The following is a 21,978-nucleotide window of genomic DNA, read 5'->3' on the forward strand; positions in this document are numbered from 1 at the left end:
CCTTTTGTTTGACATGTTTAATGGCTGCATCTCAGAACCACCTCGTAGACCGAAGGCGGCCCTCAGAGGGACACCCTAGTGCAACAGGACGAGGCCCTCGCCAGGGAGGGCACTCGAGCGCCAGCTCGCACACCAGCTCCAGCCCAGAAGGGGCCACAACAGGACATCCGAGACCTGGACGTGACAAGGACAAGGGAGAGACTGCCCCTTGTGTGCTCACCCTCAAAAAGCACCGTGCTGGTGGCCGCCCACCCCAGACTGGGGCTAAGGCACAGGGCGGCAGGAACGTGGGCTGGACGTGGATCCCGTGGGCAGCGTCAGCAGGAGGGCGGCTCACTGCCCTCCACCTGCAGTCCCTTGCTCAGGAGGAAGGCGTCCTGCCTGGGGTCGCGGCCCAGGAAGAGCTTCAGCATGGCACTGGCGTCCTCGGAGCCACCGGGCCTCAGGATGGTGCTTCTGTAGTCCATGCCAACCTGCCAGGGCAGAGCAAGCTGGGCTGGGCGCAGAGGGCGGGAGGTGGGCGGGTGGCTGGGAGCACGCGTGCGACCCCATGCCCAGGGCCCGCGTCAGTGCGGACGCCTGGTGGGAAGTCCCTGGTGGAGGCTCAGGAAGGGCTGGGCCTGGGCCAAGGCTGAGCAAGGCTGGACAGGCTGCTGGGGTTCAGCAGGGGCCCTGTCCGGGAACACAGGGCCGAGGACTCAGCACCACGCCCTAGAGGCCTGGCCTCCACCTGCCCCTCTGCCACCTGGCAGTGGGCCTGAGGCCCAGGGTGTGCCGTTCCTGGTCCTGGACCAGGGACCATCACAGAACTCTGGACTGATGCAGGCTGAGACCCTTCCCTGGAGACCCCTGACCCGTGCTCGCTGCCCTCACCTTGCGGTTCAGGACACCCTCCTGCTTGAAGCGCGTGTGGAACATGTCCATGGAGTACACCTCACTCCACAGGTAGCCATAGTACTGGGCGTCGTAGCCCCCCGCCAGGTGGCCGAAGGTAGCAGGCATGTTGGTCCCTACACAGAACAGCGAGGCTCAGGTGCAGCCTCCTGGGCTCCCAGGGAGGGAGGTGCCAGCAGCTGTCCCAGAGCCTGGCCAGGCAGGAGGTGGGCACATGGCCAGAGGGAAGGTGCTGCTCTGCAGGCAGGGTGGGCATGCTTGGGTGTCACATGGGCACCCCAACGAGGGGCTTGGGCTGCTGGCTCCAGGCACACCCCCTGGTTGGCCACACCCATCATCCCAGTAACCCAGGAGGTCACGGCAGGAGGGACGCGGGTTCCAGGCCAGTGGGCAACTTAGCCAGGCCCTGGCTCAAAACAAAAATAAGGGCTGGGCTGGGAGCAGGGGCACAGCCTGTAATCACAGAGGCTCGGGAGGCTGGGGCGTTGGACTGTAGGTTCAAGGACAGCCTCAGGAACCGAGACCCTGTCTCATTAAAAATAAGGGCTGGGCTGGGGCTCAGCGGTAAAGTGCTCGCCCAGCACGTGTGAGGCCTGCCGTCCACCCCAGCTGAAAACCCCTCGTGTGAAAAATCTCTTAAGTGCTTACGAAATATTAATCCATAAAACGCTGCATGTTGAGGGGCTGGGCTGGGGCTCAGTGGTAGGGCGCTCAGCTAGCACGTGCGGGGCCCTGGGTCCCATCCTCAGCACCACATACAAATAAAATAAAGGTGCTGTGTCCCCAACAGCTAAAACGACAACAACCAATGCTGCAGGTTGAAGCAGCGTCGTCCTTGTGTGCACGAGCGTGTGCACACAGCCCAAGGATGCACACCACGCGCTGTGCCCTCGTTTTCTGTCTTAGACTCTGCGGTCTGCCATGCTTCAGGATCAAGAAGACCCTAGTTCCCTCGTTTGTTTCTCTGAAGCAAAGGCCCAGGAGAACCTGGGCCTGAGAGCCAGTCTCCCCGACACCGCCCCTAGTCGGCGGTGGTTTGCCCCCCACGGCGACTCCCACCCACCAGGTAGAAGGCGAGTGGCCCTCGTGGTGCGGCGGACAGCCCCCAGCGAGGTCTGGCACACAGAGACGCAGCAAGGAGGAAGGAGGAAGGAGGGGGCAGGAGGGGCACCCGCCGCTCCCCCCACACCATGGAAGTGTGGAGCCAGACCACGCCACGGGGCGGGGTGTCCTGGGCTGCCCAGGGGAGCCGCCTCCCCTGCCATGACCCTGCATGTCCTGACATCACTGTGTCCCTCTGGGCGGCCACTGTGGAAACCCTGGTCAGGGAAGCCCTCCAGCAGCAGGTGCTGGCAGGACACTGAGTGACGCCTGGCTGGGAGCCAAGGAGGGGCCGGGGAGCTGGAGGGGCGAGAGCTCGATGCAGTAGGGTCACCCGGCAGTGGAGAGGGCCGTCGGGACTGGGCCAGACACAGCAGCTCTGGGCACCCGGCGCAGGGCCGCCTCTCCCCTGGCTGTGGCCCCTGTCCAGGACGGGCTGGGATGGCAAGCGGCTACCTGGTGTGGCCGGGACCCCCAAGATCTCCTGGCAGAGCCGGGCATACTCCTCGGCGGGGTCTGCGTCTGTCTGCGTGTGCAGGGCCTGGTCCACCTTGGCGAGGACGATCTGGCGCAGGTTGAAGAGGCCTAGCGGGAGGAGGCGGACAGGAGGCTGACGTGGGTGGCCTCAGAGGTCCAGGCCCTGGCAGGACACACCGGGGCCACAGGCTGAGGGCAGAGCCCCTGTCCCCAGGAGCGCACCTGTGTTGGCCTGCCGGGACTTGATGAGCTTGTCCAGCAGCTCCTGGGGCACGGCGCTGCCCGTGCGGTAGTGCTGGGACATGCGCAGCAGGGGCTCCTTCTCCCACACCCAGTTCTCCAGCATCTGGGACGGGGCCTCCACGAAGTCCCGCTCCACGTGGGTCCCGCTGAACATGGCGAACTCAGCCTGTGGGGCACAGGAGGCCTCAGCTCCACGCCCTGCTCCAGACACCCGACCTGGCTGCACCTGGGCACGGCCGTGCAGGCCGCCCTCCTGAGCACAGGTGGACCCGCAGGAGACGTGCTGGGCACAGCCCTCCCCACAGCCTGTGAAGCCTGAAGATGACGGGGACGGGGACGTTCCTGGGCTACTGAAGATGGCAGCCACCTGTGCTCCTCTGTCCTGTCCGCGGAGCTGACCCCTAGAGAGGGCAAGGCAGGTCACAGAGTGACAAAAGCCCAGCTAGATAAAGACTACGGAGTGAGCCTCGTCCAGGTTAAAGACACGAGCTCCTCAGACCACCAAGGAGCGAACTGCACAGTTGGAACTCAGCCACAAGCAGGAGCGGGGGACAAGGCGGCGGTGTGGACTGTGCTCACTGGGGACCAGATACAACATCACCGCCACTCCACTGACAGGAAACGTCAAACAGGGCAGTGCCGAGACAGGAAGTGGGTGTGTGGGTACAAAGGGCTGGGGAGATGCCAGCGCAGTGGCACACAGCAGTCGTCCCAGCGACCTGCAAGGCCGGGGCAGGATGGCAAGTTCAAGGGCAGTCTCAGCAACTCAGCAAGGCCCTGTCTCAAGACAGAAAGGGTTGGGGTGTGGCTCCGTGGGACATGCCCCTGGCTCTTCTCAGTCCTGAGGTCACTACTTCGGGATGGGCTTCTTTTTGGGGCACAGGAGGCTGGACAACTTGGATGTGTTAAAGTCGACACACGCCTGGTCCCCAGGGCTCCTGCCTGCCTTCTCAGGATGTTCCTGGTGGGGGGAGAAGCGCAGTGGGACAGCGAGAGGCAGCAGAGCTCGTCCAGGGGCAGGCTCCAGGCTGCCACAGGACACAGGCTGCAGCCTGCCACACCTTGGTCCCCTGGCTTTCCTGGGGTCCCTGGCAGGAGCAGCAGGAGGCGACCTCTGCACCTCTCCCAGCACGTTGGCAGCTCCGCGAGGCCTGGGGCTGGACTGTGTCCTCTCAAGAGCCACCGAGCAGGTGCTAAGCCCTCAAACCAAAGAATGTGATGTGCCGGGGCCGGGGACTTCCAAGAGGGCAGCAGGCGGGACTCGTCCATCCCGACTTGTGAGAGATCAGGACTGGCCGGCAAGGGGGCGGTTTCAGGGCACAGGGGAAAGACGCCCTCACCAGCCAAGGCCCCCAGAGGAGGCAGCCACCCCATGCGACGGCGGGGCTGTCTCGGGACCGCCAGGAAATCACACCCGTGACTGAGCCATCAGCTTTGCGGCACCTTGTGACGGCAGCCCCAGGCCACAGTCACGGTGGGGCTGCCATCTCCATGGTGATGTCTGGTGCAGAGCCCCACGGGCGGCAGACCCCCAAGCCACACCCACCTGTGAGCAGAGCTGGTGCATCACGTGCCCAAACTCGTGGAAGTAGGTCTCCACCTCGTCGTGCTGCAGCAGGGACGGGGCGTCCGGGGTGGGCTTGGTGAAGTTGGCCACCATGGCCGCAATGGCAATCTGGCGGCTCCCGTCCTGCCGCAGGCAGCCTGGCTGCAGGCCGAAGCAGGCCGCGTGCCCGTACTTCCCTTCCCTGGGCAAGGAGGCAGGGTAAGGCCCAGGGAACAAGATGCCAGGCTGTCCCATTCTGCCACCCAACTCCAGCTCCTGCAGCCCGTCAGATCACAGACCTCAGGACCCCTCAGGACCCCGCAGGACCCCGCAGCCCCACTCCCTGGGCAGGGCCTCCCAGCGTGAAGCCCGAGGCCAGGCCACAGGGCCCTCCCTATGTGCAGAGTAGCCCAGGCACCAGCAGCCGTAACGATGGTGACAATCAGGTGTCACCAGGCAGGCCCTAGTGCTCCTCCCCAGAAGGCTCCTCCCTCCCCAGGCCCGGCCATGCCCACCTGGGGTAGAGGTCCAGGTAGAACTTGCCAATCACCTCCCCGGAGGCTGCGTCCCGCACCGAGTACAGCCGCACGTCCTCGTGCCACACGGTGGCGCCCTCCTCCAGGTGGAAGGTGAGCCCCAGGAGCTCCTGGTAGATGCCCAGCAGCCCCCGGGTGACGACCTGCATGGGGAAGTACTCCTTGAGCAGGTTCTGGTCCACACGGAAGCGCGTCTCCTCCACCTGGTTCATGTAGTAGCGCATGTCCCAGGCGTGGATGCGCCCGTCGAACGCCAGGCCCCGCCTCGCGCACTCGGCCTTCTTCAGCTCCAGGATGACGGCGCGCTCCTGCTCCCCGAGGGGCTTCAGCTTCTGGGCCAGCTCGTCTGGGGAGGCACGTTCCGTCATGCTGGGTCCAGCACGCTGGCCCGGTCCTGCCAGCCCCCCCAGACGAGGACGCAAGCTCAAGAGCGAGGACACCGGCGATGCCAGGCTGGCACCATGGCACGCCCCCAGCTCTTGCAGGCGGGTGTCCGCCATCCTCTACTCCACAGGAGGAGGCCAAGGCAGGGCTCCCGGCCCCAGGCCCCAGGAGGCGCCAGGCAGAGGCCTCACTTCAGAGCCTGGACAATCGACCGTGATGCCCCCTGAGCCCCTGCAGGCTGACGAAGGCTGACAGGTGAGGGTCACGGTGTGTGGACGGAGCAAGACCCAGTTCGTGGGCAGCAGCCCAGGCCAGAGAATAGCCGCAGGATCGATCCACACCTGGGCCGCTGCGTGGTCTTCCCGGGGGAAGCCCAGGACCAGTGCAGGTGGGGACAGGTTACCTAGGAAGGTGGCCACGGCCTGGCTGGTCTTGGCCATGTTCATCTCCAGGACGTAGTCGGCGTGTGTGCGGAATCCCAGCAGGCTGGACTTCTGTGCCCGCAGGGCCACCAGCTCCTTGAGGATGGCACAGTTCTCCTGCAATCACACGGCAGCCCGTGAGTCAGGGGTGGCCCCCTGAGCCCTCACTGTCCTGCGTCTGACAGTCCGGGCTGCTCGGCACTAGGCTGCCCGCCTCAGGTGCCTGTGCCTTGAGCTCTTTCCAGAATCAGACCCGGCCCCATTGCCCCCTGCAAAAGATGCTGAATGAGGACATGTACCCAGAGGCCACCTGGCCATCCAAGGGATATGGAAACCCAGGACTGTGGATGGGGAGTGCACAACCTGAACACCTGGCCACAGCACACAGGCTGTGCCCAGCAGGTCTGGAAGGGGTCCCATGCCACGAGCGGAAGCAATGCCCGGGGCAGGGATGGCCCCAGGAGTGGCACTGCTGTGCTTGGGGATACCACACCCTCTAGGCTATGGCCATCCCAGGCTCTATCCACCGCCACCACACTGGCACAGCAGACTGACCTGGCAGGTCACATAGCCAGCCGACCACAGGGAGTGGTGGACACCCACAGTAAGACCCACTGCCTCCCGCTTCCCTGAGGAGCAGCAGGGGCCGCTCGAACAGGACGCACCCTGAGTACCACGGCCACGGAGCCCGGTTAAAGCCAGGGATTGTGTGGCCAACTCAGATAAGAGGACCCAGGGGACATCCAGCAGTGCCCACCTCCACGTTGCCAGACACAGAGTCCCGCTCCAATCTGGGTCTCAGCTCACCCTGTACTCTGCCATTGACCTAAAGCCTGGGGGGTCAGGATGGGACTCAGGGCGAGGACTCTCCAGGGCCACAGCAGGCCGTGGTGCCCTGGCCAGAGCCTGCTCTAGAGGAGGTGCAGCCCCACCTCTCACTGTTGTGGGGAGTCCCTGGAGCCCCGTGTGGTCTGCCTCCGCCCAGGACAGCAGATCCTCAGGTTAGAACCTGCTTCTGCTGGGGGGCCTCCTGCCACCAGCCCTCCCAGTCACACAGGCACCAATGTGGTGGCACTGGGGCATCCAAGGGGGCCGGCCCCATTGCCCCCTGCAAGAGATGCTAAATGAGGACATGCACCAGAGGCCACCTGGCCATCCAGCGGGTGTGGAAACCCAGGACTGTGTATGGGGAGTGCACAACCTGAACACCTGGCCACAGCACACAGGCTGTGCCCAGCAGGTCTGCGACAGCTACACCACGTGAGAGAGGGACCCCAGGCTGCAGCAAGTGAGGGACAGCTGGAGAGCCATGCCTGGGGTAGCCCTGGACGAGAGCTTGGGAAAGGGCATCCAGGGCCACTGTGCCCAGGGAAGAGCTAGACCTGACAGACACCTCCTGGGGGCAGACCGAGCCCCATAGGGAGGCCTCTGTGGGTCACTAAAGCCACGCAGGCAGAGGTCAGACGGACCTGGGGACAAAGCCATGGAGGCAGCTCACCCGAGTGGATGGCACCTGGGCCAGCCGCGGAGGCCGAGGGAGGCCACTCACCTCCTTGCAGCGGCAGTTGAAGGCCTCCTCCACCTTCCTCCTGGTCTCGGGTACGTGGCACTTCTTCAGGAGTGGGAAGTAGTGGGGGTACTTGAGGGTGACTTTCAACTTATCATCCTCAGTCTTCTCCAACGAGTTCAGAAAGTCCTCAGGGAGTCCTCCTGTGGGGACAGAACCAGAGGCTATTAAGTGAATGGCACGGTCACAGCGGGCCCAGGGAGCGCAGGGGAGGCATGGGCTTCCCTTGTGCAAAGGCTGGGACAAGAGCCAGCAGGGAGTGGTCATTCAGGACAGCACCCTTCCGTGCCCTCAGCAGGACTCTGCACCTGGGCAACCCACAGCCTTCTCGTTAGGAAACCGTCGTGGCCAGAAGAGCTGAACGTGGGGTGGGCACGCAGGGAGCCTTGCCCTGGCTGCTCGTGTGGCACGACGGGGGTGGTGGAGTCCTAGTCAGACCATGCACGGGAGACGCCAGGGGACCTCAAACGCTAAGAAGGAAAATAGGGAGCAGCAAAGAACCAACAGAAAGCTAGGAGGCAAACCCCTGTGCCTGGCCACGTCCCCACCTGTCCCCCAGCATGGGCCTCTCGTGAGCACACTGCCACTCCTGTGGAACTGTCCCTCGTGGGGGTCTCCTGTTAGTGGCACCACCAGCCAAAGCCCCATCCAGTCGCCCGAGTGCCAACAGAGCCTTGCCTTCCCACTGGAGCCCTCAGCTGGGGGACACCCAGGCTCAGGGCCAGGCACGGGCAGGCTGTGTCATGACCAGGACAGCTTCCCAGGGCCACCTGGGAGGCCGCCTCGGCATGTGGGAAGGGTCCTGAGAGTTTCCAGGTTGGGGTGGAGACATGACGGGCTAGCCGGGCCTCAGTCCTGCTGGGTTCTGTGCTGCCCTAACAGATCCTCACTCACCAGGAGCCCCGACTGGGGTTCAGGGGCCCAGCAGCAGTGACACAGCCCTCAGAACCGACCCCCTGGGTGCCACACACTGCCCTGGGGCTGCTGGGGCCGTGCGCATCTTCCCCCACCACAATCACCGCCACTGTGAAGGGGACCGACTTCTCGCCGCCGGCAAAAGAGTCAGAACAAGGAAAAGGGCCGGCTGTGGACCTGAATGGCTGGAACTGAGGGGTCACCATGTACTCGGGGACCTTCTGAGTAGACACAGAGCACGTGTGAGACACACATGCATGCTGAGTGTATACGGACATCTCCCCACTCCAATGGGGTCACACTTGGCCTATCCACGCCCTGGAGTGCTTCCTGTCCCCTGGCCATCCCGGGCCCACCAGGAGCTACAGGTGCTGCTGCCACCCAGCACCACAAGGAGGGTGGTCCACACGTCAGCCCCAAAGACCAAAGCAAGCAGCGCCCTTACTGCTGCACGTCCTGCCCTCCCCACTGCAGAGTCAGCAGGTGGCAATTCGAGCCACCAAAGCCAGGACGCCCACACGCCCTCCTGGCTTTGTGTAGGGAGCCTGGAGAGGAGCCCTGGGTGCAACGAGTCACCTGGCACCCATGTCCTGTCCCTAAACTTCTTCCTCCACCAGAGGAGCCCGGACTCCTTGGAGAGGTGGCCAATGCGGGTGCCGGGACAGGGAAGGTGCAGGATGAGCCAGAAGGTGGGCAAGTGGAAGTGCTTGGAAGCCTGGCACACCCAGGGGCACACATGGGCACCAAGGAACCCCACCAGGGGACCGCAGCCTGAGCGGTCAGCACCCGCTGAGCACTCGAGATCCGCGTTCCACCCCCAGCACGGCACATGCACAGAAGGAAGCAGGGCTGGGACCCGCCGAGTCAGACAGGAAGCTCTGCACCTGTGCGGTGAGAAGCAGGGACCGCCAGCCTGAGGGGACGTGGCGGCAGAGGGGCACCTGCAGAGCTCCCAGCAAGGGCAGAAGTGCAGGGAGGGCAGCGCCCCACAGCCCACCAGCACAGAAGGCAAGTGCGCCTCCCTGCACAGTGCCCCTCTGCTGGACTCCAGAGGCCCTGTGGCGGGTAGCAGGGCAGCAAAACAGCATGTGGTGGCAGATGCCGCGGCTTTCAGAGCTGGGGAATAGGTGCTCTAGAGCCATCGGGGGCCTCAGCTCTCCCAGGAGCCTGGAGCCAAAGGGTGGGTCTCGCTGCCAGTGACACACAGACCAAGCAAGGAGGGTGGCTGGGCTCAGCAGACTGTCCCGGGGCACTCAGTGGAAGCTGTGCCTGGATCTTGTGGGTTTTCCTGGCCAGCCTCTTCAGAGGAGCCACCCACGTGACAACATCCCTTAGACGACACCGTCACATGGAACGGGGAACATCAGCCTTGTTAGAACCCCAGCAGAGTCCTCAGGGACAGAAAGACGAATGCCACAAAACAGGCCCGGCTTTCAAGACAGGAATGAAAGGCCGAGGGACCCTCCTGCCAGAAAGGGTGGGTCTCAGGGAGGGCCCTGGGGGCGCGTGCAGCTCGTTCCTGCTGCAGCTCAGATCACACACACGCAGAACCTCAAGAGATGGGCAGAGCAGACCCCAGACGTGAAAAGTGCCCGCAGGTCCCCCCGTGTGTCCTCGAGATCATTCTGCAGGCCTGGCATGTCCACAGTCAGTTGTTTGGGGAAGGAGAGGCGAGAAGAAGGGGGAACCAGGCCTCCAGGACTCCACACGCAGTCAGGCCTGGGAACAATGGCTTCCACGGCCCACCTTTCAGGAAGACTAAACCACCACCAGGGGACTGGGCTGCGGCGCAGTGGGGGACGCTTGTCTAGCACGTGTGAGGCCCCAGCACCACAAATAATAAGTAAATAAAATACAGAATTGCGTCCATCTACGGCTAAAAAAATATCGGGGAAAAAAAATAAACAAAAAAACCACCCCCGAGGAGGCAGGAACACCTAGTGGCCAGCCTCTCCTGCCCCCCCAGAGTCACAGCCAAGCCAGGGTTAGCGGCCTCCTGAGGAAGACCTGGAGCCTGGGCTTCCAGAAGGCCCATGAGCATGCCAAGTGAGGACGCCCACCATCCAGAGCGCCAGGCACAGCGCCTCCACCTCCTGCCACCCCAACTGCAGCAGCCCCGAGGAGCAGCCCGCACAGGTATGCCGCACCTAGCTCCTCGCGCGTGAAAGGCAGGAAGGTGGTGTCCTCATTCAGGTTCTTGTTGAAGTCGATGCACAGGAGGCTCAGCTTCTTCTTGATGCTCTTGATTTTCTGCAGGGAGAGATAACAGCAGTGGAGGAGGGAGGAACCACACGGGCACACGCACCCAGAGCGGGGCAGAGGCCCCTGCTCGCTCCTATCAAGGGCCTGCCTGGGACGGAGGCTCTCCTCCAAGACCCAGGCAGGAACAGTGACAACTGACAGAGTGACTTGGGAGGTGAGGCAGGAGGGTGGCAAGCTTGAGGACAGACTTTGCAACTTAGCAAGACCCATCTCAAAAAATAAAAAGGGTTAGGAATGTGGCTCAGTGGTAAAGTGACCTTGGTACCAAATCCTCAGTACCAAAAAAAAAAAAAAGAAAAACAACTAGAAAAAAGGAAAAATCCCCGTTACCCGTAGGAAGGTGTAGACACCCAGAGTGAAGCTCCACATAACCCTGCACCTGCAGGGCTGGACCCTGGAAAGCTCCAGACTGCGCCCTCTTCTGCTCAGGGTCTAGCCCAGAGCTTTCCAGACCCTCCAAGTAGGAGTTACCATCCGTCAGAGACCACAGCCTAAGCTTCTGGGCATCCGACGAACCTAGGTCTGCACCCTCTACCTGACTAATGTGGTTTTCAAGAAACAGGCAAAAGCCAACCCCACTCAAGTGTGAGCTGATTCACAAGGAACTGACCCCACGGCCTCTTCCAGTCCTGAGGGTGCTTCCTGCTCTCAGGGGCCTCTCGCACACCAACCAGGTGTGCCAACAAGGCTCTACAGACGAGGTGGGACCGGGACGTGCCTGGTGTATGGGGAGGTACGGAATCCCCTGCTCACTAGGGCCACTGTCCAGGAGGAACCCACTGCCGAGAGGGTGTGTAGCTGCCTGAGCTCCACCCTCCCCACCTGGTTCTGGGGGGCTGTACAGCTCCCACTCTTCCCAACACACTCTGGTTTTCAGCAACCCGAGGCGTCTCCTGATCACTGAGTCTCCTGGCCGAGGTGAGAATCTGTAGCTGCCTGAGGTGGGCTCTGCTCTTGGGATCTGGGAGTCCCTCGGTCCCAAGGTGGGATCTAGTTCCACTGTAACCAACACTGGATTCACCCAAAAACACACCTCCCAATTCCACTTTCCTCAGCCATTGGCAGGGACTCCCACCTGGCCGGGATGGCCTCTGTGTCAAGTACTGGTCACCAGCAGGGCTGCAGGCCTGATGCCTACACTAGCCACATCTGTTTCTCTGCACTCTAATGCTTTGGCATCTTGGGGTCTGGCTGACCCTGGGGAGCTGGTCCCTCTCGGGGGCACCAGTTCCTACATTCAGCAAGTGGCTCGCCCTGAAACGTGCTTTTCAGATGCAAACCTGCCAGTGCTGCGCCCACACCTCTGTGGCTCTTGTCCTCCTGGCCACTGTATGCTTGCACTGGTCACCCCAGGGCTGGCTCCTATGCCTAGAGCCAGCCTAGCCGTCCATCGCCACAATCAAGGCTTTGGCCTCGCGCCCCTCTCTTCCTGCTCACAACCTAGAAGTGCTCAGAGTCCCTGATGTGCACACCCTGTTCCTGGGAGCTGCAGCAAACCATCCTCACGGGGTGCTTGCCCTGATCTGCCTCTCAGAACCTCAGCCACAGCCCTGCTCCAAGCTCTGCACACGCTAACGCAGGGAATCCTACAGAGGGTCCCAGGAGGCAGTCCTCAGAATGTTCCCTTGGAGCCTGGTCACCCCACCAGGTGGCGGGAGGCTGGTTCAGGTTGCCAGGACTTAGACGTGGGTCTTGCTCATGGCATGGTCCAGTCTGCATCAGCACTGACCCATTATCCCTTGTTGTTTTGTGGCCCTGAGAGGAGAGATGGGGGCCCACGTGGCCTATTTGGGACCACAGGGACCTGGCCCCTGGACCAGAAGCAGGCAGCCAAGGCTCTCAGGCTCAGAGGTCAGACCCTCCACATTCAGCAGGCAGCACAGCCTGAGTGGCTCTGGACAGACCCGTCTTCCTGGAGCTTATCCTAGAAAGACACTGCGGGAGGCGGGCCAGGGACAGAGCCACTCACTCACTTCCTGAGTTTCCTTGGGGAGGTGGAGCCCGTTTCTCCGGCCAAGCTTGATCAGCCGCTCCAGGTAGCGCTGCGCCTCTGGCCTCAGTGAGTCCTTCTCAACTTTTTCCTGCAAGTACCAAATGGAAACATTGACGTGAAGAATTAGGACACCACCAAATGCTGGCCAGGAAGAAGGACGAATTCTCTGGTGGGAGTGGGAGAGTGTGGCTGCTCCCAGACAACAGCTGGGCAGTCTCTTAAGACCCAGTCACCCAATCATTAATGCCCACCACAGGCTGGGCACACGGCATTCCAGAGCAGTAATGCCATGTCCACGCAAGACCTGAACCGAGTGCGTGCTTTGCTCTGAACGGCCCCAGCTGACAGGCCAGGGTAGACAGGAACAAGGGGCAGGGCTGGGGGAGGCCGGCATTCTGGTCCTGGAGTTGTGCAACAGCTGTGCACCATGTCACCACCGGGGGAGGTGTGCAAGATGTTCTCACAAGTGCACTGAACCTACCAGTGCCTCGATAAAGACAAAGATTTTAAAAAGTTGCTTTAACTTTTTAAAAAAGTTTAGCTCCTCACGCTCTGACCCATGGCAGCAGCCATGCTGTGGGGAGGTGCACCTGCCTCCTGGCCCACCAGCCAGGGCGTGCTGGCAACAGCAGCACCAGGTCCTCGCCGCCCAGGACAGGAGGGCGGCACAGGCATCCACAGGGGCCACACCTTCTGCCACATCACCCCCGTTGGGCTCCTGTGGGCACAGCTGCTGTCACCAAGCAACACCTTGTTGGCTGGGCCCAGGAACCCAGTGGTGCCTGTGAGAAAGCCTGCAGCCCCCCGAGTGGACACTTTGCTAGACTTGTTCTTGTCATTATTTGTCTTTTTAACTTTCCCTGAGTTGCAAAGCAAACAGAAGGTGATTGTTTTGGGTGGTGGGGGGATTAAGCCCAGGGATGCTCTACCACTAACCCTCACCCCAAGCCCCTATCTCAAGGCAGGGTCTTGCCAAGTTTCCAGGCTGGCCTGGAACTCACCCCGTCCTGCCCAGACGAGTCACTGGGATGACAAGGCGTGGCCACTGCGCCTGGCAAAGTTTACCGTCGAGAAGGTGTTTAACTGTGCTCTCTGTGATGCAGCCACTCCAGCTGTCTGTCCCCAGAAGTGGTTGTCACTGTGATACTTTTTGTTGGGGTACCAGGGATGGAACCCAGGGGCGCTTTATCACTAAGCCACATCCCCAGGTTTTTTTGGTTTTTTTTTAGTTTTTTTAATTTCAGACAGGGCCTTGCTAAGTTGCTGAGGCTGACTTTGGACTTGCAATCCTCCTGCCTCAGCCTCCTGAGTCGCTGGGATGACAGGATGACACCACACCCAGCATTGTCATGTTTTTTAAAAGCAAGAGAACAGAGCTCTCTGGTCCTGAGGAAAGAGACCTGCTGCCACCTGGCCTGCCGCCTGGCGGTCCCACCCTGCCCAAGGCCTCACCTGCAGCCAGACGATCCTCTGGTACACATCCTGCCTCATGCTCATCTCCACGTCAAACTCGGAGAGCTTTTTGTCCGCCTCCGTGCTGGCCGAGCGGATGTCCTTGGCTGGAGACACATGCTGGGGGAAGTCAAGGATGTTCCTCTGGACTGCGACAGGTGGGAGAACAGATGGTGGGAAGCAGCCCCACAGGGCCCACATGGCCACCCAGCCCCGCCCTGCCCAGGCACAGCTGCTGGTCCCTCCTCACTGAAATCCTCCACTCAGGCCTGAACTGGACACTGGCTCAGAGGCAAAGAGCTGTTACCATGGTCTCAGGAGACACAGATTCAATTCATGACACTCCACGGTAGGAAAGACCACAACAGAACACACATGACCAGACCAGGGTGCGCAGGAACCAATTCCAAAGAAACGGCCACAGCCACAGTCTCCCTGTGACTAACAGAGAAGCAGCGTGAACCAGCAGCCGCACTCGCAGGGAAGTCACCTGACCAGAACGCACGACCTCAGGGGACCTGCGCACCCTCAGCAGGAGTCCCCACGACCACAGTGGGGGCAGCCCTGTACCCATGAAGGGTGAAGGGGTACACAACATGGTGCACCCACACTGATAGGAAGCGTCCAGGAGAGCCTATGGACAGAAGGTGGTCTCGTGGGTGACAAGACTGGGAGTGACACAAAAGATGCGGAGTTTCTTTCTGGGGGAATAAAAATGCTCTAAGTGGAGGAGTGGCAGCAGCTAGGCACTCCGTGAGCACTGAGAGCCACTGAGACGTGGACCTCAAGTGGGAGAGCCGCACGGGCAGCTCGGCTCAGCCAGGCAGTTTGAAAAGGAAATGGAGCTGGGAACAGTGTCCACGCCTGTGGTCCCAGTCACTCTGCAGCTGAGGCAGGAGGACCACTGGGCTCAGGAGTTCAAGGCTGGCCTGGGCAACACAGCAAGACACCGTCCTGTGGGGAAAAAGCAGCATATGCTTTGTACTGGAGAGATTCAGATCAGTGAGGTGGACACCATGATCCTGCAGCCAGTGCAGACCCCCAGCCTGGGAGGGTTCCCTATACAGCAAGACCTGTCAGGCAGCGGGGAGGCCCGGCCCGTGAAGCTCAGGAGCTGAACACAGTGGTGGTCTGCGGCAGGCTGACACAAAGTCCTTTTGGGATGTCCAGGCTAGGGACCACCCAGGCACTGCAGGTACACTATGGGTGACAGCCTAGCACCACGGGTGGAAAGGGCCTCTGTGAACAGGGAAGTACCACGCTCAGCCAGGGGAGGAGGATTCAGGTCAGGGGTCAAGGCTGTGGGGGAGGCGGGAAGCTCCAGGGCACAGGACAGGCAGGCCCAGGCTGTGGCTGCATGCGGAGGGCAGTGGTATGACCAGCTCCGGCTGCCTTCACCACTGCTCCGGCCACTGAGTGGAAAGGGAGTGAGCAGCTGCAGGAGAAGGTGGGAACCATGAACAGCCATGGCACAGTCACACCCAGGAAGAGGCAGGCGGAGTTACCTGAGGGCCAACAGACTCACTTGACACAGAGTGAGAAATCAGAACAACACACCTTGCATCCCAAGTACCACAACAAAGTTTTCAAGTGGCAGCTCCTACAACACACCATAATCACCCATCTAAAAACTTTCAGGGACAATGATGCTCAAAAATCAAACTTTCCTCCTGCCTCAGCTGAATCTCTCCAGTATATGCTGCTTTTTCCCCACAGGACGGTATCTTGCTGTGTTGCCGAGGCCAGCCTTGACATCCTGAGCCCAGTGGTCCTCCTGCCTTCACCTGCCCGAGGCCAGAGTGACCAGAGGCAGAGCCGGACTCCACCCAGCCTCTGCCAACAGCAGCAACCCCTCTGGAGTCAGCCTGCTGCGGCCTGGAATGAAATCCATGCTGGAGACGGCTCCAGGCTGAGAGCCCCTCAGCTAGAGCTCAGTGAGGCTCCATGGTTCCCAGGAAAGGGAGACGGTGCCCGAGACCTGGGGCAGGGTGTTTCCTTGCTGACAGTCCTCTGTAGCAAGACCACATGCTCTTTTGGACACACCTGTACACCGTCAACCTCTATGAACAGCTCTGGGACAGTTTCCTGACCCCTTCAACCAGGTGGTCCTCACAAAGTGAGCAAAGGGGCTGTGCTGGCTGGTGAGGGGCACACTTGAGGGTCACCCAAGTTTAGGGTGATGGAGGCTGAGGAGACAGGTGGGGCAGGACACAAAAGGAGGCTATGTGGCTTGAGCACCGTTTGTGCCCTCCCTGTCCCCAAGGAGGTGAGGCCTCACTGGGTGCAGCTTCCCAATCTTGGATTTCCCAGCCTCAAGGACTGTGAACCAAAATAAACCTCTCAACACATGACCCAGTCTCAGGTATTGTTACAGCCACAGAAAACGTACTAAGTTGACAGGGTGGTGGTGGGCACCTGTAGTGCCAGCTATTTAGCAGCCTGAGGCAGAAGGATCCTGAGCCCCAGAATTCAAGATTAGCCTGGGTAACACAGCTAGGACTTGTAGCAAAACCAGAGCTGGGCACGGTGGCACACACCTGTAATCCCAGTAACTAGGGAGGCTGAGGCAGGAGGATCTCAAGTTTGAGGTTAGCCTAGACAACTGAGTAAGGCCCTAAGCAACTTAGCAATGCCCTGTCTCAAAATAAAACATATACACACAAACAAACAAACAAAGACTCGGGCAGAGTTCACTAGTTCAACAGAAAATAAACACCCTCTGGGACTGGGAAGAGGTTAGTGGGACTCCGGTTTCAAGGCTGTCACAGGAGCTGGCTCCCTCCCACTTCAGGCTCCCAGATGATGCAACCCAGGACAGCTGTGGACAGACGGGCAGTGAGGTGGAGGAACAGGAAGGGCAGTGAGGTGGAGGAACACAGAGCAGGAACCTTCTCTCCTGAAAGACTCCTGGTGCCTGACCCGGATGGCCGTGCCTGATCACTACTGCCCTGGAAGCAGGCGGGCGTCAAGGAGTGGGGGGTGATCAGAACTGGGCCCTGAGCCTGCCGTGGTGTCACCTTGGCATGACACTCCCCACTGGATGCTGAGCAGGGCTCACCTGTGTAGGACACCTCCACATCAGCCAGTGCCTTGAGGGTGCTCTCATAGGAGACGTCCTCAAACTTCTGTGAGCCCACCTTGTCGTACACGTGCTTGGTCTGCTCGATGAGCTCCTTGGTGAGCACCTCGATCTGCTGCGCGCTCAGGTCCCACCTCAGGTAGTTCACCACAGAGCAGGGGGTGGCCGTGTCCAGCACGTCTCCTGCACAGGCTGGACAGAGAGAAGCCAGCACCAACCACGACTGAGCAGGTCTACACTCAGGGTCAAAGTGACCCAGGGGTCTCGTGGAGAAGCACAGACTGAGGTGACTCTGTCCCCTCAAGTCCCTCCAGGGACACTAGGCAACATCTGGGGACATTTGTGGTAGTCACCAAGGGAAGGGATGCCACTGGCATGGACTGGTGGAGACTAGGGATGTGCTCAACACCCCACAGTACCAGGACACCCAGCAACAATGTCAACCGCACCACTGCTAGAAACCATGCCTGGAGACCCAAGCACCTCAGAGTTCCAGGTTAACAGAAAGGAGGAGCCAGACCCCCGGGCACTCACCGCTCAACTCCCACCATGCAAGAGGACGAAGAAGGCAGGAAGGGGGATTTCCTAGAGAAGCCCCTATTGCTCCCTCCAGGCTCCACACCCAGGTGGGGAGCATGGGCTCCTAGAAGCTCATTAACTCAGTAAGCTCTTCAGGAGGAAGTGTGGCCCCACAGGTGCTGCAGGAGTACAACGAGGGGCCTCATCCACCCACTCCCGTGCCTCCCTGAGAAAGAGGTGTATAAAATGACCTGCCAGGGGACCCTGCAGGAGGGCAAGAAGAGGAACTGCTTATGGCTGGGCACAGCAAAGCTGGTGAAGCCAGCTGTCAACCCCTGACCCACAGGACCTAGTAGCACCTTACCTGGGCTGGGTTGAGATCTGTTCTTTAAAAGCCAAACATTTTAACCATAAGCCACACACAGTCTATGTCCATGGGTTGTATAAATAGGCAAGCTGGAGTTTGCCATTCCTTCAAAGAAAGGCTTAAACTTTAACCCTGAATACAAGTAGAGTCCAGGAAAGGGGGTCTGTTAACCAGATGTGCATTTTTTACAAAGGCAGGGGTGAGCCCTAGAAGATAGTTCAGGATTGCAGGAGCTAAAAGTCAAACTGCCTAGGCTGGAGCCCCACCTTGCCACTTGCTAGCTGTGGGACCCTGGCAAGAATTTACTTCTCCAAACCTCAGGATTTCACTTATAATAAAGTGGGTACAAGGTAGGACACAGAGTACAGACCTCTCTCAGGACTCAGTGAGAAATCAGAACAACACACCTAGCATCCCAAGTACCACAACAAAGTTTTCAAGTGGCAATCCTACAACACACCACAAACACTCATCTAAAAACTTTTAGGGACAATGATGTCTCAAAAATCAAACTTTCCAGTGGGTACAGTGACACACTGAGGCAGGAGGATCACGAGATTAAAGCCAGCCTCAGCAAAAGCAAAATGCTAAGCAACTCAGTGACACCTTGTCTGTAAAGAAAATACAAAATAGGCCTGGGGATGTGGCTCAGTGGTGGAGCACCCCTGAGTTCAATCCCTGGTACCAAGAAGAATAAAAGAAAATCAAGCCCCCCCCCCCCATTTTGGAAAGGTAATACAATAAGTACATAGTCCATACGTTATAACATCTAAATAGATTGGAGAAACACCTAATAACCAAATCAGTCTTTCTGCAGTGGAGCGAGGAAATGAACACTAGGATTCCTCTCTCCTAGCACTGAACGTGGAGCTGGACAGTCTCTGGGATGGGCTGCCCTGGATACTGAAGTGTGTGAAGCAGCATCCCTGGTCTCCACTCATTCCTTGCCAGGAGCACCCGCCCCAGTCATGACAGCCACAAGTGTCCCCAGGTGGCATGAATGCCCCAGTTAACCACTGAGAGGCTGAGAAAAAGGAGGTGCATCAGTCGGACTTTCTGGCCAAATGACTGCTGCGAACTTCAAGCAAATCTCGTTCATGGAGCAGTTTTAATTTAAAAACTGCAGAAAGGGAACCGTGCACCCATATTAAAACTTGTGGTCAAGCAGAGTGTCAGGAGCTCAGGGAAGATGGAGAACAATTGGAACTGGAATTGCCAGGAATTGATTGATTGATCTCAGACCCTGTGGAAGTCCACTCAATCTGTAAATATTTACTGACTGCAGCCTCTGTGCTGGGTCTCTGAGTTAATGATCCAGCAGCAAACAAGGCAGACAACATTCCTGCCTCCCTGAAGCCTCAATTGGCCTAATTATTATTATTTACCATGTTTATTGGGTGCTGGAGAAAGAACTGGGGGAGGACAGCCTGCATAAGAAAATTCAAGGATATAAACAAGGAGGCACCACACAACCTGAGCGATTCTCTAAAATACAGAAAACAGGTCACATTGTTCCCCTGATGAAAACCCTTCCAACAGTGCCCCTTTGCCCTTAAAATGAAAGAGTTCCCAGGTGCCTGTTTTAGCCAAAATGACTCTCAAAACGCAGGTGTTCCAGGCTCCCCGCCTATGCCCTGGGGGTCCCTCCGTCCGGGAGGAACCCTCCCTAGCTTTGGCAGGCAGTTGCTTCTGCCCTAGAGTCCAGGCTCCAAGGCCGCCACCCCAGGGGGGCCCTCCAGACCCACCTCTGTACAGGGGGCTCCCCGAGACCGCCTGCTGCACGCCACCGACCCCCATCTAAAGTCCTCGTTTGCTCGTTAACTTCTGAACGACCGATTTCCCTGCAGAACTGCAGAAGGACCGGGCGCGGGTCCTAATCACTGTCGTCCCCCCCCCCCCGGAGTCCACCCCAGGGCCCGACCCGTCCACGGGGGAAGCTCGCGAAGTTTGCGAATTGGATGAAGCGCTGGAAAAGTTGGTTCATTCATTCGGCAGACCAGGAGGCAGGGTCAGCCACCAAATGCCCGCCATTCTGGGCTCAGGGTCACTGGGCTCGGGTCTCAGGCCCAAGTCGCGATCCCGGGAGACGCGCGGGTGCAAGGGACGCCGGGGTCCGGCGAGCTGGGCCTCGGCGAGAGGCGGCTAGTACCTGCGGGGGGCTTCATGGCGGGCGGGTCTGCTCCGGCGGCACCCTCGCTGCACCCGGCCAGCGTCCACCAGCCTCAGCTGAGGTGGACACCTCCAGCGCCTCAGGTCCGCTGCCGCCGTCGGCCGCAGACTGAGGCGCCCGCCGCCCGCGCGCCCAGGGCATGCTGGGAGGGCGCGTGAGCAGGAACCACAGGGCGCAGGCGTGCCGGAGCTCCGCCCACACCTCGAGGCCGCCGACTCTCTGACGCTCCACTCTACGCACGCGCTGCAACCCTCCCGGCCCATCATTGGTCCTCAGAGGTGGATGGGCGGAGCTACCGGCTACACCCATCCAGAACCTCGCGGTCCACTGGGAAAGAGCGTTTCCATGGAAACCGCACACACCTCTGGCTCTGACGCGTTCCTGCCAGTTCTTCACCTGGGCTTCAGACGCCTGAATTCATTTGTACTTTCCTGCTTGCTTGCTTCCTTCCTCCTTCCTTCCTTCGTTTCTTGCGATTGAACCCAGTGGTGCTTTACCACTGAACTACATCTCCAGCCCTTTTTATTTTTCGAGACAGGGTCTGGCTATGTTGCTGAGGCTGGCCTTGAATTTAGGATTCTCCTGCCTCAACCTACCGAATCGCTGGGATTACAGCCGTGGCCATCATGCCCGGCTGCCTCCTTTTTACAATTGTGTATTGAGTTGTTTTTATAAGCTTTCTCCCTCCTTAGGGGCTCCCCCCACTCCAGAGATGGAACCCAGGGCCTTGTGCATGTGATGCAGGCACTCTACCAACTGAGCTGTATGCCCAGCCCTCTTAGGGCCCTCTTGTTATGGATCGCTTATAGTATCCCAAAACACTTTTTGTAGGTTATTTCCTTCCCAGTATCCTGTCCGGCTTCCAGCATCTAAGTAATAGTGTAGGTACCCTAAGTGTCAACTGAATGTGGTTCATCAATTTAAGAAACCACAGTTAAAAAGAAAAAGAAAACAAACATAAGCTAGAAAGTATAGTCAAGAAAGTGTCAGTAAAGAAGCCAGGCTAGGTGGTACAGGCCTGTAATCCCAGGGACTCACAAGGCTAAGGCGGGAGGATCGAAAACTCCAGACCAGCCGCAGCAATTTAGGGAGATCTTGTCTCAAAATAAAAAATAATAGTACCAAAAAATAGTAATTTTGAGAAGGATGAGGAACGTGGCTTAGTGGTACCATTGGGTTCAATCCCTGGTGCCAAAAAAAAAAAAAAGAATAAAGAAAGTGTTAGTGAAGGGACCCATGACCCCATGACTTCATATCACAAGTGTTTTGAAACAGTGCATAAGCTGACCTATATCCAGTGATGTTCTCTGTTAATCTTGAACTGTCTGGGGGGTGGGGGGACATTGATTGTACATGTATCTTAACTAGGATAAAAATGAATTGAGGGGGCTGGGGTTATGGCTCAGCGGTATAGCGCTCGCCTAGCACATGTGAGGCCCTGGGTTCGATACTCAGCACCACATAAAGATAAATAAACAAAATAAAGGTATTGTGTACAACTAAAAAATAAATATTAAAAAAAATGAATTGAGGGCTGGGGATATAGCTTGGTCAGTAGTGTGATTGTCTAGGATGCACAAGGCCCTGGGTTCAGTCCTCAGCATTCCCCCCAGCCCCCGAATAAAAAAAAAAAAAAGAAGAAGAAGAAGAATTAGGAATTGGGAGAACATTGGCAACTTTAATACCAACGGTGGTAATCTCTTGAGAACACTAAACTTAACCCTACATCCGTCTTCATTTCACTGTTCCCTGTGCTTGGGGCTTTTCCCATCTTTCAATACAAACATAAAGAAGAGGTCATCCTCACCTTCCAAGGCAGCTTAGCTCCCCAAGCACAATGACATCACACCACATCACACCATTTTTTTCCTTTAATTCGCAGAGATTAAACGAATGAAAGAATGCACTTGTGGGTGAACCGGATGATGTGTGGATGAATAAATGAACAAACAGAAGACGACAGTGACCACGGAGAGCCCATGACACTCCAGATGCCAGTGCCTAAACTCGGCGGCACCACAAATTTCTCTCGCACAGCCGGCAGGGTCCGC

The 21,978-nt window shown here is 58.9% G+C and overlaps 1 protein-coding gene across 2 annotated transcripts; it reads right to left on the reverse strand.

Annotated features, from left to right (window-relative positions):
* Positions 1-2: 2 nt before the first annotated feature.
* Thop1 (thimet oligopeptidase 1) lies at positions 3-20,064 on the reverse strand. Of its 2 annotated transcripts, XM_046444190.2 has the most exons (13): positions 19,907-20,064; positions 16,851-17,063; positions 13,793-13,941; positions 12,321-12,428; positions 10,233-10,335; positions 7,153-7,313; positions 5,585-5,720; positions 4,777-5,143; positions 4,262-4,463; positions 2,695-2,881; positions 2,452-2,580; positions 874-1,010; positions 3-473 (listed from the first exon to the last, which is right to left on the reverse strand). In XM_046444190.2, exons 1-13 carry the CDS (start codon positions 19,920-19,922, stop codon positions 318-320), a joined length of 2,064 nt encoding a protein of 687 aa, XP_046300146.1. In that variant the 5' UTR covers positions 19,923-20,064; the 3' UTR covers positions 3-317. The 2 variants fall into 2 exon arrangements, with proteins under 2 accessions (XP_046300146.1, XP_058435214.1); XM_058579231.1 differs by lacking the exon at positions 12,321-12,428.
* Positions 20,065-21,978: the final 1,914 nt, after the last annotated feature.

Source organism: Marmota monax, unplaced genomic scaffold (assembly GCF_021218885.2).
Source record: "Marmota monax isolate L192 unplaced genomic scaffold, Marmota_monax_Labrador192_F-V1.1 WCK01_AAM20220418_F8-fsc00102, whole genome shotgun sequence".
NCBI lineage: Eukaryota > Metazoa > Chordata > Mammalia > Rodentia > Sciuridae > Marmota > Marmota monax.